The sequence below is a fragment of the Callospermophilus lateralis genome, chromosome 19, assembly GCF_048772815.1.
Source record: "Callospermophilus lateralis isolate mCalLat2 chromosome 19, mCalLat2.hap1, whole genome shotgun sequence".
Taxonomy (NCBI): Eukaryota; Metazoa; Chordata; class Mammalia; order Rodentia; family Sciuridae; genus Callospermophilus; species Callospermophilus lateralis.
In genome coordinates this window covers 21,400,069-21,416,529 of record NC_135323.1, presented here as the reverse complement: position 1 = coordinate 21,416,529, position 16,461 = coordinate 21,400,069, and the positions used below count along the sequence as shown (strand labels likewise).

The following is a 16,461-nucleotide window of genomic DNA, read 5'->3' as shown; positions in this document are numbered from 1 at the left end:
CAGCCTAGTGCAGATTTCCCTCTCCCCACCAGGGTTTTCTGGTTATTGTCCTTAGCGTTTCACCAATACCCTTGGCAAACTACTACAGGCTCTACCTTGTGGAGGCGTTTGACTAATCCTTCATTATACTCTTGGCTGCCCTCAATCATGCCAGTTAGGGGGTTAGAGAACCATTCCTTGAATTCACGATGAGACTGGAAGACATGAGGCATCAAAAAGTGCATCAAGGACCACAGCTCCATAAGACTATTCTGCAAAGGAGTTCCTGTAAGGAGCAGGCGCCTCTGGCTGCAAAGAGACAAAGGGAATCAGAAGAATGGTCAGCAAGGTTCCAACCTTCTAAGTATCCTTAATATACTCCTCAACCCAGTAGTTCATCCTTCAGGTAAAGCCAATCCTCTCACAACTGCCCATCTCAATCGGTACCTATTAAAGTTCAGCAATGACTGCCAGCGTTGGGACTTGAAGTTCTTGATGTTTTGAGCTTCATCCAGAATGAGATAGCGCCAGTTCTTGCGGCGGAAGGCCTGGTGGTCCTGCAGCACCAGCTTATAAGATGTGATACACACATGGAAGGCATTGGGCTTGGTCCAGCCCTGAGGGACCAAAGAGAGAAAGTAATAGTGTGTGGAATGAAAATAAAACAAAGAGGACAAAGGGAAGACAAGTTAAGGTCCTCAAGGGATAGAAGTCAGGTTGGAAGAGGATGGAATAATAGGAAGAGGAGAGAGGGACTTTATCTGAGGAAAAGACCAAAACTGAAGAAAGCATCAATATAAGAAAGTAACCACATAGATGATCGAACCTGCCGCTTAAGCTTCCTCTCTTTCTGGGCTCCATAGTAAGTAAGGATTTTAAAGCTGGGGCACCAACGTTTCAACTCCATCTCCCAGTTCAACATCACGCTGGTTGGAACAATGATTAAGTGGGGACCCCAGTTACCTGTTTAGAAAAAGAATTAAGACATAGTAAGGATAAGTAAGCTTTGCAGTTCTGGTTCCTAAGAATTCTAGAACCCACACTGTTTTCCCTATAGGGTTATTAACCAGACTCTCCTGCAGGTCAAGTCACCACCAAATAAACTCACACTGAGTTGGCCAAGAGAGCCCAGAAAGGGACCTCCCTGCTACTTACCTTTTTCACAGGCCAAGTGGGCAAGCAAGGAGATGGTCTGGATTGTCTTCCCCAGTCCCATCTCATCTGCAAGAATGCCATTAAGCTTCTTCTCATACATAGTAACCAACCAGTCAAGCCCAATGTGTTGGTACTCCCGGAGTTGGCCCCGTAGGAGCAGGGGGATAGGTGTTTTTACCTTACAGGGAGAGGAAATAAAAAAGAATCATCATAGTTGAAGTGAGGAATCTGTCACTGGAAAACCATAGTCAAGATATGAGAAAGCAGAACATGGGCCTGGGGATACCTGGGTAGTGGCCAAGGTGTAACCCTTAGGCTGTAGACTTTCAGCTGCTGCAGCAATGTCAGTAATTTCTTTCTTAGGGCCCAGAGTGGTAGTGGGCCCTGGGGTAGGAGGCCCACTGCCTCCATCTGCCTCACTCTGCTCTTCATCACGGGCAAGCAAGTACTCAACCCCAAAATCATCATCTTCCTCCTCTTCTTGATCTGCTTGGCTTTGTGATCCAGCATCTTCAGACTCATCAGATTCAGATTCCTCCGATTCTGAACTCCCACCTGTCTCTTCTTCCTCTGAATGCTCATCTTCCTCATCCTCACTCTGCTCCTCAGCAGAGTCTAAATCAAAAGACCAAGGCTTAGTGCTCACCGTAACTGTTCCTCCAACACCTGCCCTCCCCAGTTCCTGCCTTATGACCACACCTTTACCTGACTGACTGCTACTATCCTCTTGAGGAGCTTCTTCAGCTTCTGTGGGACCCTCTAGTTCACAATCAGAGCTGTTAGCCTCAACATCCTCATCTTCATCATCTTCTTCACTACTCCCAGAGCCTGCAGCAGAGGCATCAGAGGCATAGGCTCCTGCATATTGCTGCAACAGTTCCTCCATAGATAGCTCACCTGGTGATAAAATAAAGGGTATGTTCCTGGTTGCTTTGAAGGGAGGGAAAAAGGGTTTAAGTGTTATCAGTTCATTTTATCTAGATCTCTGTAAACATTACTAGGCCTAAGTCTAAAGGAAGACAAGAGTGTACTTTCAGTACCAGCTACCAAAGCCAAGTCCAACCTGGGATACAACCATGGTGGTGCTGCCTTCTTCTGAGAAGTATATTATCAATCTGGTAAACTTCCTTTCAAGATTCAGGTCAAATTTTGCCAATATCCTTTATTATGCGGTGCTGAGGATCAAACCCAGTGCCTCACACATGCCAGACAACTGCACTACCACTGAGCTACAACCCAGCCCCACCAATACCCTCTTAAAGCAGCTCTTCCCTGCACTAAACTCCAATATCAAGCTTCAAATTCGTTTTTCCTTTATAATTCTACCTTTACCATTAGACCCAGAGTTACACCAGAGAAATAAAAAATATTTTAGGGGGGGCTAGAGTGGTGACTCAGTGGTAGAGCGCCTGTCTAGCATGTGCAAGGCACTGGGTTCAATTCTCAGCACCATATATAAGTAAATAAAATAAAGGTTCAATGGCAACTAAAAATTTAAAAAAAAAATGTATCTTATTCATTGCTCTGTTCTAGACCCTCTGCATCAAGTGGATGCTCAATAAAATATCAGGGGACTATCACCTTCTCGAGCCAACTCGCTCAGCTCCATGGCATGATCCACATCCCCTTCCAACTGCTCCTCAGCTGCTATAGTATCCTCTTCATCCTCCGCTAGGAGACAGAATGAAGCAGGATCAGGAAAGAGACAAAAGACAGTTCAAGAGAAGAAATGAAAAAGCCTGAAAGGTTAGGTCCAAACGTTATTCAAGGGGTAAGGGGCAAGAGGATTAAGAGAATAGGGCTGACCTTCATCTTCATTGGCAGTAAACTCTTCATCATCTTCATCTGGATGCCAAGGTTGTTTGTTGCGCTGTGTGACAGAGGAAGGTGGGGGCTTCACCTAAATGGATGAAAAGGAGGGCCAGAGGTTAGAAGAGCAAGAGGAAGGTACAATGTTGAGTAAGACATCACAAAATGATCTCTGTTCCAATGAGTAACACCTGCCACTGCTACAGCACCAGGGGCAATGACGCAATCAAGGGTTTTCTCTTAGCACCAGCTACCAAATCCTGTCCCCACTGCTGGGGCAGGATCTGTGAAAGTACTAGGAAATAACAGTCCCCAACAGATGGACGTATGCACACAGGTCCAGGTCCAGAGAAGACTTCAAGGTGACCATCCCAACACTCAACTTACAAACTACTACAAGGAGTATTATGGTCATTTCACAGAAGTGACAAGGAATAGCCAAAATAAGACCACATTGCAATTTAGAGTACAGTAAGTAAACTCTTTTCACTATAACAGAAACTGTTAACTACAGGATAAAACCCAGATTCTTTCCTAGCCACTCCTAAATTAGAACTCAACTGTCCTTAACCAGGGAGAACTCTCAAAAATACATCCAACATCATAGCCCAGAACTCAAACCTGAAATTCTCCCTGTGCTTCTACTCTGAACCCTCCCCTCCAACTCCTGTTCCCATACCTCCAACACCTGGGAAGGTGCTTCTTCAACACTTTCTTCAGGCCCATCTCGTGTGTCACTATCATGAGAGGAAGGGGTTTGAAAGGGGCTAGAAGGCCCTCCCAACAGTTGAGGGGGGAGAGAACGGAGCAGCTCTTCCAGGGGCAGTTCTCCCTCACGTCGAAGCAGCTCAATCTCACGCCTCTGGGTCTCTGCATCATTGCCTTCCTGTTGTTCTTCAACCTCAATGGTTTCCTCATCATCTTCCTCCTCCTCCTCTTGGGGCTGGAAGTCCCCATCTATAGCAGGAGAACAAGGTCACAAAGTCCACGGGCCCTGCAAGCCACAGGGTGGGTTTTTCAGCTCTGGAAAGGGTATGAGGAGAAGAGTAACAGGGCCAAAGAGAATACACACCTTCATCATCCAGCCGGGAAGCAGCGGGTGGAGGACTGGAAGCAGCTGAGGAAGAGCCAAGGCAAGGCGAAGAGCCAGCTTTGCTGGAGGATAGTGGTTGGTTGAGGCTCTGAGACAGAAGGTCTGAGTATTTTTCAGTTTGCCCCACAATGAAGTCCAGGTGGAGGTCCAAGGCTTTTTTGCGCTTTTCCTCAAGCCGGGACTGTTGCTTGAATTGCACCACCTGCCACCATCATGAAAGGGACTACTCACCAAAATAATCATGTATATACTCTTTTGTCTAACTTTAGGAAGGCCTCCTCTATCCTAGACCTTGGGCTGACCACTCAAGAAGAGCTAAATAGTTTTTAGGAGGTTTGAGATGTATAACTCAATAGCAGAGTACTTGCCTACAATGCACAAAGCCCTGTGTTTGACCCTCAAAGTCACAAAAAAACCAAAAAGAAGAAAAACCCTTAAATAATCTGAAGGATCTCATGATTTAATAGGATACTTCTGAGGAAAGCATAAAAGGAATAGAAGGAATAGAAGAATTTAGACTTCACCAGTTTGGGATGATTTACAGATGAATCTGGAGCTATATCTTAAAACATGTGGCACTTTGGTAGCTCAGTACACAAAGCCCTGTGTTCAACCCTCAGAACAGAATAGGAAAAAAAAAAGTGGGTGTTTCCTAAATACAAATGAGAAAAGTCTTCCCAGTAGCAAAAAGGTCTTGTGTAAAATGGTCAGAAAGGTGTATCAACCTAAGATGAAAAAAGATTCAAAAAAAAGCACTGCAAGTACAATTCGGTGGCAGAGGCAGAGCAAGAACTTAGCATGCACAAGACCAAGACCTTAACTTCAATTCCCCAGCATCAAAAAAAAAAAAAAGGCAAAAAGCAAGTCAGGCATGGTGTTGCATGATTGTAATTCTATCTACTTGGAAGGATTACAACGTCCAGGCTAACTTCAGCAACTTAGAGAAACCTGTCTCAAAATAAAAAAATAAAGGACTGGGGATGTAGCTCAGTGGTAGAGTGCACTGCAGTCAGACATGATGGCACATGCCTGTAATCCCAGCTCCTGGGTGGCTGAGATAAAAGAATCATATGAACCCATTAAGTTCAAGACCACCCTGTGCAACATAATGAGATGTCATCTCTACAAAACTGGGCATGTACTAAATTCTGAATTTGTATGTATTTCTTCATGGTTACTCTCTAAACAAAACATTGTAACCATGACTTATGTAGCACTTATGAATACATTATAAAGACTATTTTATTTATGAAGCATTTATTAATATTTTAATAACTATTTATCTAGCATTTGTGTCATACTAGAAATCTAAAGATATATTTTTAAATATTTATTTTTTAATTGTAGTTGAACACAACACTATACTTTATTTATCTTTATCTGGTGCTGAGGATCAAACCCAGGACCTTGCATGTGCTAGGCAAGCGCTCTACGCGTGAGTTACAACTTCAGCCCTAAAAATATTTTTTAAAGGACATGGGAAGATGTGGGTAGGTTATATGCAAATACTGTGGCCTTTTACATATTGGACTTGAGCATTCCCAGGTTTTGGTACCTGCAGAGATTCCTTGAACTACTTCCCTACGGATACTGAGGGAGGATAGAACTTGAAAAACCATTTACAACTTAACACACAGGCAATGGGAATTTTGATGGCATTCAAGAAAAATAAACACGTATATGACATAAATGTGTTTTAGAAAAAGCATGTTAGTCAGGTGTGGTGGTGCATGCCTGTAATTCCAATGCACTCAGGAGATTGAGGCTGGAGGATCCAAAGTTCAAGGCTAAGGCCAGCCTCAGCAACTTAGCTAGAACTCACATTAAAAAAAAAAAAAAAAAAAAAAGGAAGAGGAAAGTAAAAGCATACTATAAGCCTTTCAAAGAACAAATGGGCCAAGGAGTCCTATTAATAATCCTAAAAGGCATGGCCCTTATCTTGCCACCATATTTCCTTCTTTCTCACAACACTAAATGCTAAAAAGACCCAATGCACAAGAGAAATGTCATTAGAGTTCCTTGAAATTATAATATTCATTCTGTCAAGGAAATTCCTACTATCATTCCTGCTATCTTACCATCCTCCAACATGATCTAGGACCATTTCCTTTTTCCAATTCCCATCACTTACCTTTTCCACATTACTCCAGAACTGTCTGACATCCTTGGCCATAGTGGAAGCAATTCGGCGCAACTTTGCCTGTTCTTCCCTCCGAGCCCGTTCCTCTTTCTGCCGCTGCTCCTCGTGGTGTCGGATCACCATGCGCACCACCTAAGAATAAAGACCCAGAGTGAAAACACTCAAAAGCCAGACCTCCATATCCATCCAACCAAAAGCAAAGGCCAAGAAATACAGGATGTTAGGCTTGCCTCATAATTCTATAAGCATCAAAAAAATGTCTACACCATTCTGTTTGGCTCTCTTCCAACTAAGGTACACATTAAGGGAAAGCATACCTGAATGGAAGGTACACCCCACTGAGAACATACCTTACGGGCCACACCCCGTTTCCATCGGCGCTCCTGAGCAAAGTCGGCAGAGAGCCACTGCATCTCCTCACACAGGTAGTCCCAGTGGCCCTTGGGCCGAGGGGGCTCTGGCACCTTAGGCAACCTCTTCAGTGACCAGAAACCCTCTTTCCGCAGCTCAGCAATCCGAGTCTCAATTTCAGCTTCCTAATGAGGGGGAGTTAGGTCAACAACTCCTAGATATACAGGCCATCTCATTACAAAAACTGAATTCCTGAGCACTGATTGGGCCGAGTATGCTATGCTTATATTTTGTCCATATGCCAATCTTCAGATGAGGAGAAACAAAGATCACAGAGATTAAATGATTTGTATGAAATCATAAAACCAGATAGTAAAAGTTGGGAACCAAAAAAACAGTTCTAAGGATTACAGACAACATTTCATGTGATTTCCATTCTTTCACACAATCTCCATATCCTGTGGATACAGGTGAAATTTGAAAAAACATATGTTTTTTCAAGCAGGGAGTATATTTCCTTCTTTCATTTTTTTTTTCGTACTGTAAATTTAACCAGGGACCACTGAGTTATAGCCACACCCCAGCCTTTTCTTTTCTGAGTTGAAGTTGCCAAAGCCTGCCTCAAATTTGAAATCCTCCCACTTCTGCCTCTTGAGTAGCTGGGATTACAGGCTATAAAACCATGCCTGGCTGCTTACTTCTTAACTCTAGATAAAAGGGCTCTTTATTACTGTAGAATTCTATTTCCTCAGGATATGTTCAAGCTGTATTAAGATTATAAATATGGTACATAACCCAATTTACACAATCATCTTTCTGTATTTAAAATCATTCTGGGGACTGGAGATGTAGCTCAGAGGTAGCACTTGACTAGCACATACAAGGCCCTGGGTTTAATCCATACCACCCCCCCCCAAAAAAAAGGTAAAAGCACAGTTTTATGTGAAAACACTTTTAAAAGCTACACATAAAAAGATTAACAGTGATTAGGTATAACCGAAATACAATGAGATAGTCATCATTACTAAAATTTCTACATTGATTAAATTTGTAGTAAGATAAACATTAAAAGCCTCTGAAATGTTTTAATAGCGGTGGCTTAAAAAATCCAAGACAGGGCTGGGGGTTGTGGCTCAGTGGAAGAGCGCTTGCCTACCATGTGCGAGGCCCTGGGTTCGATCTTCAGCACTGCCTATAAATAAAGGTATTCTGTGCAACTACAACTAAAAAATAAATAAATATTTTAAAAAAAGAAAAAAACCTATTTCTCTAATAAGTTCCCAGGGACCACAGAAATAATAAGTACAAAAAAAGTACAAACCAGTGAGCATCACCATTTACAAAGCACTTTCATGTCTAATTCCTTCTTTAATTTAAACCTCGTAACAGAGCCAGGATGTAGTTGTGTGGAGGAATACCTGTCTGGTACTCCTGAAACCCTGAGCTCAATCCCAGCTCTGCTCAAAAAAAAAAAAAAAAAAGAAATCCCAGCAACTTTGGAGGCTGAGACAGAAGGATCGCAAATTCAAAGCCAGCCTCAGCAAAAGTGAGGCACTAAGCAACTCAGTGAGACCCTGTCTCTTAATAAAATACAAAATAGGGCTGGGGATGTGGCTCAGAGGCTCAATGCCCCTGAGTTCAATCCCTGGTACCAAAGAGAAAGAAAGAAAAAAATGAAGGAAGGAAAGACAAAGAAGCTAGACACAGTGGTGCATTCCTGTAATCTCAGCAATTCAGGAGGCTGAGGCAGTGAGACCCTGTCTCTAAATAAAATATAAAAAAGGTCTGGGGATGTGGTTCAGTGTTTAAGCACCCTAGGTTCAATCCTCAGTACAAAAAATAAAAAAAAATTCTACAGTAAATCTCACACCATCCCTATCCCTATTTTAATAAAGAAGAATGATGATGCATGCCTGCAATCGCAGCTATTCAGAAGGCTGAGGCAGGAGTAACACAAGTTCAAGGCTAGCCTGAGCAACACAGTGAGGACCCACCTCCAAAAACAAAAAAAGAAAAACATGGCTTAGAATTCAAGTTCCAGAGCTGGGGTTATGGCTCAGTGGTAGTAGAGTGCTTGTCTAGTATGTGTGAGGCACTGGGTTCAATTCTCAGCACCACATAAAAATAAAATAAAGGTATTGTGGGGCTGGGGATGTGGCTCAAGCGGTAGTGCGCTCGCCTGGCATGCGTGCGGCCCGGGTTCGATCCTCAGCACCACATACAAACAAAGATGTTGTGTCCGCCGATAACTAAAAAATAAATAATAAAATTCTCTGTCTCTCTAAAAAAAAAAATAGAAATATAAATAAAGGTATTGTGTCTACCTACCACTAAAAAAAATTATTAAAAAAAAAAATTCAAGCTCAAGCAATTTGCTCAAAATGATATAAATTAATAAAGAGCCTATACTAAATCCATAAGAAACAGATATACAATATACATATACCCATGGACATGGAAATTAAGAGAAGACACCTAAAAATTCTCATGAGTTTTCTCAGTACATACATGCTTGGCCTGCTCTGCGATTTCAGCATGGCTCTTCTCCCACTTTGGGCCCCTGTTAGCCAGGTCAGCAGCCTGTGGTAAACTGAGCCCCTCCAAGGGCACTGTGGCACCATCTGGGGGGCCTGGAGGTCCATCCAGAGAGGAATCTTGAGCTATGTGCTGGGGGGAGATGCCGCCTGCCCCACTAGAGGCTGGGGAACTAGATGAGGCAGGGGACACAGGATTGCTGCCTGTCATGCCGTCCGACACCATCTAGAAAATGGAAAAATGATGAAGAAAATGAATGTACCGTGTTAAATGTTTTAAGTATATTATTCTATCCCATTTTCATACAAAATTCTGGAATAAGATTATCAATCTCGTTTAAAAAAAAATTAAGATGAAATTTTAACAAGTTGCTCAAGATGGTAGTGGCAATTTTATAGTCCTATGCAATAAGTCTGAGTTACCACTAAAATCAAGAGACACCAGAAAAAAAACTCTTCACACTGGGGATGTGGGGTTGGAGATGGATAGTGTTCTCAAACATCTACATATTACTTTACAAAGTAATGCATAAGACATACAAAATAAAGTTCTACTAAAATATGAATCCTCAGGGAACTCATGAATTTCACTCCAACACACAAACCTTACAGTACAACAAATTCCTACCTCAACTAAGTGACACATTTTACCAATTGCTAAAGACTCCAAATATAGGGGCTGGTGTTCAGCTCAGTGGTAGAGTGCTTGCCTAGCATATGTGAGGCACTGGTTCAATCCTCAGCACTACATAAAAAAATAAAAGTTATTTTAAAAAGAAAAATGGAATACCAAATCCATACACTTCAAAAATATACTGTTAAGGAAAAAAAAAAAAAAAAAAAAAGAAGAAGAAGAAAAGGCCGAGTGTGGTAGCAAATGCCTGTAATCCCAGTGGCTCAGGGGGATTGTAATTTCAAAGCCAGCCTCACCAACTTAGCAAGCCCATAAGCAACTCAGCAAGACCATCCCTAAATAAAATATAAAAAAGGTCTGGGGATGTGGCTTGTGTTAAGTGCCCCTGGGTTCAATCTCCAGTTAAAAAAAAAAAAAAAAAAAAAAAATACCCTACTGTTCACAAACCTGGATGTATTGAGTCTGAAAAGTAATGCACTTGGGGGCTGGAGCTGGGGCTTGGTGGTGGTGAATTTGCCTACCATGTGTGAGGCGCTGGGTTCGATCTCAGCACCACAAAGAAATAAATGGATAAAATGGAGGTGTTGTGTCCATCTACAACTACAAATTAAAAAAAAAAAAAAATTTATTTATTAAATTAATGCTTTTTTCCTACCCTACACGCTTCTCTTTTCTAGTAAATGCCACACATGAGACTTTACTCTTTTCTAGTTCCCAAAGAGGTCAAACCACTGGTAAAGCATACAGTCTTGGAAGCATGAAGCCCAACCTCCATTTCCCACCTGGCCTAACTCAACCTTTTTCAGGTAGTATAGAGCTCTGCCCTCTTGGAGGTCAATACTGCATTAATGTCAAATAAAATGTGAGTATCCAACAGGATTAACATACTACAGCCCAGTCCACCTGAATGAGCACCAAAGATTCTCCAGACTCAGCCACTTGGGTAACTAGGATCTGCCCACATTTCTTCTGCCTCAAAGCCAGTAGTCCACAAAGCAGAAGCAGAAAAGGAACCCTCTCCACTTTCAAACCTGTGTCTGTAGAACTGGGAGCTGAGGATGAGCAGAGGAGGGGCTGCTCTGCATGGTCCCACTCCCAGGCTCCTTGTTGGATGCCTGAAGAATGACTGGGTCGTTATCACCACTGCTGCACGCCGAGGGGATGGTGTCCGGCTGCAGGGCATGCTGGGAGCTGGCCTCATTCTGGGCCACCGGCCACCGGGACCCACCTTCCAGGGCCCGGGGCCCACCAGGGCGTCCCAGTCTCCGCTCAGGTCCACCAGCCTCTGGAGCACCTAAAGTTGAGTAAAAGAGAGGTAAGAAAATTTTTTAAATCTTTTTTTAAAAGCCAGGAAAACACAGTCCTTATAGTTTATGTTTCTTAAGCATTTACTATTTCCGTGTCAGATATTTTATAAAGCATCTGCTTGATGTGTTCTAAAATCTTCATATCTCCCTTTTGAATCAGGTGCCTTTCATAATATAAATATTTATTTCCTTCTGTACACTGAAAACTGAGAATAAAGCCATAGAGAAAAGATCCCTGACCTAAATGGAAGTTATGCTCCAATGTTATATCTATTTCAAAAGTTAGGAAACGAAGATACAGATCAAATGACTTAAATAAAGTTATACATTAAGGAAACAGCAGGATTAAACCCAGGAAGTCTCATGCCAAACCCACGGAGAACTTGCTACTCTAACTGGTGAAGCCAAGGGGACCAGATCTTCCTCTACCACAGCCCCAGCTCTGTTGTTGGGACCACTATCATCAAAAATGCTAAAGAAAATTCACATGCAAATATCCCCATAGTTCTGCAGAGCAAAAATTTACAAGTATTAACCTGCAATTTCTTGCACCATCTCACACATTTCTTCCCGTTAGCATGTGTACACAAAATGGTATCTGAACCCTCACCTGTGTGAGCTGAGACCACACCCCCTGTTAAAGTCTGCACTTCCACGGTGCTGCCGTACTGAGAGGAATTACACCTAAAATAGAAGGGGAGAACAGCAGCAGTAAGGAAACAATTCACATTTGCCAACATCCTCCAAAAGCTTATTTTTACTCCAGCTTTTTAAGGCTTTTAAATATACCTAAATCAGTTCTTGAAGTATTAGAAAATTCAGAAAAATAAAAGCAAATTATGTTTTATACAAAACAGAATTCCTTAGGGAATAAAATACGGGATGGGAAGTAGGAACAGGGAAGAAGTAAAGCAAAAAAAAAAAAAAAGTCAAAAAGCTTAAAAGTAAAAGCTCCAATCATGGAATGAAAGCAAACAAAACTAGCTGTCACATCCAGAAGCTCAAAATGATGCTGCTTTTTCAGTGAACTGAACAAGCCAGGAAAATGAATGGAATTCTCAGTGAATAAGCAAACATACTGGCAACAAGATCTACTCAGGCTTTAAGACCCATCCTGAATCTTGTACACTTCCCCAGACCCTAGAACTATAGCAAGATACTTAGGAAGCAATAGGATGTGAGAAAGGCCCACAATGAAGAACCATGCTCCGGAAACAAGCAGAGTTAACCCCCAAAAGTCCCGGAAGTGTCACCCCCCACCCCTCCCCGTGTTTAAGGAAATTCCTTAACCACGGTGCCTCTTTTGATTCAGTCCCTCCTCCACAACAGATTCCCAGGACCCAAGTTAACCAGACTCCAAGAAGCCTGAACTCTTGACCCCAGTGTTCATTACCATCTCCTAACCCCTCCCAGCAGACTGACCCAGCGTGACCCCTGACCTCTGCCCAAGTTGCCACTAGCCCTGATAGCCCCGCCCCCTCCTCGACTCCCACCCCACCCAACGTGCGCGCCAGACTGGGGGAGGGGCCCGCGCGTGCGCGCCTGGAGGCGGAGCGAGCCGGCAGCGCGCACGGCCCGGGGGCTCCCGCCAGAACCCAAACCCACGCACACAAGGGTCGCAGGACTGGAAAGTCCCTCGTCCACGCCCGTCAGGGGGCACCCCCCCCCATCAATAGACTGCGAAAAGCTGAGAGGTGGGAGGGTTCGTGCCACCAGGCCCTGGTCCAATGACTGGATATGGTGGGCGCGCGCCCCGACCACTCGTCCCACGCCCCCCTTCCTCTTCCCGCGCGCCCCTGAGGGGGCACTGGGTTGGTGGGCGGGCAGGAGCGCACCTGGGTCCGTCCTCTCAGGGCTTGCTCGCTCAGGCACGCGTGCGCAGAAGGGCGGGAGAGGAGAAGAGAGGCGCTGGGGCCCAGTGCTGGCCGGACTGGCCCCCTCAGTCTGTCTCTATGGGCGCGCGCCGACAGCCTCGCGCACCGGCCCCGGGGCCCCGGCTGAAGGTGCGCGCGCAGCACCCCGGGAAGGTGGGAGGGAGGCGGTGGCGGAGAGATGCGCGCGCAATCACCCGTCAGGGGAGGGGGAACTGCGGAGCGTCCGCCATCTTGTCTCCCTCTCCTTACCTGCGTCCTCGGGGGCGTGTGCACCACCCCCCCTCCCGCCAAGGAGGGGGGAGGGCCCCCTCTTGGCCGCCGCCTTCACAGCCTTTAAATTCCCTTGGGGACCGCGGCTATTGCCACCGCTTGTTTCCACTGCCTCTTCTCACAGCACAGAGATGCGGGCAGTGGGTTGGAAAAAAGGGAGACGCTACTCCCAGAGAACCGCCGCCGCCGCTCCCGAGGCCTCACCAAAATGGCCGCCACCGTCTCGGCCGCCACCACCACCACAACCACCACTGCTCGCTATCGCTACCGCCGGCGCGGCCCGTCGTCTCGCGAGAGACAGTAACTGGAGGTTGGGTAAACGAGAAGCCTCGCGTTCTATAGCGTAGGGCGCAGCCCGATGCGCAAAGCAAGCTGGGAGATGTAGTCTCCTCGAGGCTCCGCGTTGGCCGGCATTCATCAGAGCTTCTTAAGACCGCTGCTGAAGCTTTTTGGGGCTGCATTGCGGCTTCCAACTCCGACCACCGTCATCTCCACTCACTTTTTTAAAAAAACAGATCCCCCAGTGAGATACAACAAGTTAGCGAAACTAAAGCCTCCTAACTTTTATGGAAGCCTTCGTTTAACAGCTGTTCCTTAAATGTCAGAATAGTTTACCCATAGCACTTATGTCATTTGTTCGCAAACTTTCTAGGTTAAGAACCCTTTGAGAATCTGATAACCTCACCCCGGAATAGTACAATAACAGCTACCTTCAAGTGAGGCTATTTTGTCTCTTTTAATAGCAACATTTTTTCAAACAGATCTTCATTTTACAAATGAATTGAGACTCTGAGGTTAACCAAAGCGACAGAGCCCAAAGCCAACACTTGTAGCCAAACACGATCTCACAAAATTTTACTACCAGAAGCCCACCTTGGGAGACCAGGTTTGGGAGACCAGGTTAGGAAACCCTAAGAAAACTTAATTCGACTCTTCCTTTTCATACAGTTTAGCCCTTCCCTGCGAAAAAGATATTGTTGGTTCCTTTTACAGATGTTTTAGTTGAGTAAAAAGTGAATGATACCCGTCTTTTTTTGGGGGGGATGGGGTGCTGGGGCTTGAACCCAGGGCCTCTGGCACACTCTACCTCTAAGCTACATTGCCAGCAATGCCCATCTTTATAGACCTCCCATTACACTTACAAGAGAGGAAGTCAGGTAGAGTCTGAGTGAATTGGACTTAGCCTCGTGCTACTATTTCCTTGTTAGTAACCTTGAGCATTTCACTTCACTTCTCTGAACCTCAGTTTCCTAATCTGTAACATGGGGATACAGTCTCTGATGTAAAATTACTTGAAAGCCCCAAAGAACCTTCTGAATGCAGAATGTTTTTAGGACCTCTATTTCAAAGTCTTAAATTTACAGTATATGCTTTAAATAGTTTGTGGTGTGTTCTGCAGTACTGGGGATTGAACCCAGGGCTTTGCACATAATAGGCATATACTCTACCACTGAGCTACATCCGAAGCCCTACACAGTGTTGTTTTTTTGTTTATCTGTTTGTTTTTTGGTACTGAGGATTGAACCCAGGGGAACTTAACCACTGAACCACATCCCCAGCCCACTACACAGTGTTTAAATGTTCTCAGTATTAGCAGAAGTTCCAGGAGGAGAGTAAGGTCTCCAACTTACTTGCACCTAACCATTCCCAATTCCTTTGCACTGGGCAACTTAACACATTTGTCACATCTGTCAAATTTGGCTCTTTTTTTATTGCTTTTATTTTTTAAATACATGATAGCGGAATGCATCACAATTCTTATTTCACATATAGAACACAATTTTTCATATCTCTGTTTATAAAGTATATTCACACCAATTCATGTCTTCATACATGTACTTTGGATAATGATGTCCATCACATTCCACCATCATTGCTAACCCCCTTCCCCTCCCACCCCTCTCTGTGTGGCTCTAGAAAGCAGTGGAATTTGCATCATCTCTTGCATATGGATGTTGGTGAGCACACTCTCCTGAATAGTATTTCCTCTATGCCATTTTCATGTCAGACTCTCTGCTGGGTGCACTGACAAAGACAGGAAGGAAGATGGCACAGTCCTTGCTTTCAAGAATTTAATCTTGCAGGGTGTGTTGGTGCACACCTATAGTTCCAGCTACCCAGGAAGCTGAGACAGGAAGATTGCTTGAGGCGGGAGTTAGAGACCAGCAACATAGCAAGACTCCAGCTCAAAAAAAAAAAAAAAAAAATAAAGATTACTTGTTCTCATTTGGGGATGAGCCGTGAGCTTGATAAAAATCATGGCAGAATGTTCTGCTATGTCAGGAGAAGAGTTGTTAAAGAACTCACCAAAGGTTGGGTTGAATACTCAGACATTAAGAGGGTTGGGGTTGTGGCTTGATGGTAAGGCACTTGCCTAGCATGTGTGAGGCACTGGGTTCAATTCTCAGCACTGCATATAAATAAATGAATAAAGGTTCATTAACATCTAAATAAAAAATTTTTTAAGGGTTGGGGTTCTGACTCAGTCGTAAAGTGCTTGCCTAGCACATGTGAGTCATGGGTTCAATCCTCAGCGCCACATAAAAACAAATAAAGGTATCGTGTCCATCTACAACTAAAAGAATTGAAAAAAAAAAAAAAAAAGATGTTAGGGAAGTCACTTGGACCCAGATTGGTAAAGACCCAGCATGTATAGGTTAGGTATGGGCCTTTTGGAATGAGAAGGAACTACCGAAAGTTGTTGAGCAGGGGAATGGCCAGGTAAGAGATCCACCTTACAAAGACTAATCTAACAGGATGGCTGTAAGAATACCTGAATACCTGAAGGCTGGAGATGGGGAGGTTGTGAACATCACCCAGTGTAATGGAAGCCTTTTGCCAGGAGGTGGCAGTGGAGATGGGGAAAAGAGAAAGAAGGAAGAATTAGAACTTGGCATTGACGGGCCTGTGAAGAGCATACCCCTTGCCTTCTCTGAAGCTGGCCTTTCCCAAGTTTCTCCTACCTTCCTGGCTTGGACCCCCTCCATCAATTATTGGGGTGCCTAAGGATTCTTTCCTCAATTGCTGTCTCTCATCCAGTATGTTCTCAAGGACAGAGGTAAATAGCCTGAAACTAATGAATTTTCTGGGACTCTCACATGGACCCTTCATTCATGAGCTAGAAATGGCAAGAGGTTATTAAAAAACATCTAGGTGAGGTAGGGAAGCCACATTGTAACCAGAAAGCACTTGCATTGTAAGCATTTCTGCTAATTTGTCTAAAAACATCTCAAAAGAAAAGAACACTAATCTCTAAGGCTCCCATAATTTATCATATTCTTGTGCATTCTTATTACCATCTGATAAGCAAAAGAC

The 16,461-nt window shown here is 44.1% G+C and overlaps 1 protein-coding gene and 1 non-coding gene across 4 annotated transcripts in view; both read right to left on the bottom strand.

Moving 5' to 3' along the window:
- The window catches only part of Srcap (Snf2 related CREBBP activator protein), a 34,318-nt gene extending 20,896 nt beyond the window's left edge, over positions 1-13,422 (bottom strand). For 2 of the 3 annotated variants that reach the window (XM_076840739.2, XM_076840741.2), the window contains exons 1-16: positions 13,126-13,422; positions 11,613-11,686; positions 10,727-10,989; positions 9,036-9,287; positions 6,527-6,712; positions 6,168-6,308; positions 4,016-4,238; positions 3,623-3,900; positions 2,941-3,034; positions 2,716-2,805; positions 1,840-2,031; positions 1,421-1,749; positions 1,135-1,312; positions 806-942; positions 427-596; positions 96-288 (exon numbers count right to left, since the gene is read on the bottom strand). In XM_076840739.2, the coding sequence (XP_076696854.2) occupies positions 96-288; positions 427-596; positions 806-942; positions 1,135-1,312; positions 1,421-1,749; positions 1,840-2,031; positions 2,716-2,805; positions 2,941-3,034; positions 3,623-3,900; positions 4,016-4,238; positions 6,168-6,308; positions 6,527-6,712; positions 9,036-9,287; positions 10,727-10,780 (2,517 nt within the window). In that variant the 5' untranslated portion in view covers positions 10,781-10,989; positions 11,613-11,686; positions 13,126-13,422. Of the gene's footprint in view, positions 1-95; positions 289-426; positions 597-805; positions 943-1,134; positions 1,313-1,420; positions 1,750-1,839; positions 2,032-2,715; positions 2,806-2,940; positions 3,035-3,622; positions 3,901-4,015; positions 4,239-6,167; positions 6,309-6,526; positions 6,713-9,035; positions 9,288-10,726; positions 10,990-11,612; positions 11,687-12,837; positions 13,103-13,125 lie in introns of those variants that run through there. The other variant, XM_076840740.2, reaches the window with a different exon arrangement.
- LOC143385528 (small nucleolar RNA SNORA30/SNORA37 family) lies at positions 3,114-3,242 on the bottom strand. Its single transcript, XR_013089482.1, has one exon. It is a non-coding gene; the product is annotated as a small nucleolar RNA SNORA30/SNORA37 family (small nucleolar RNA).
- Positions 13,423-16,461: the final 3,039 nt, after the last annotated feature.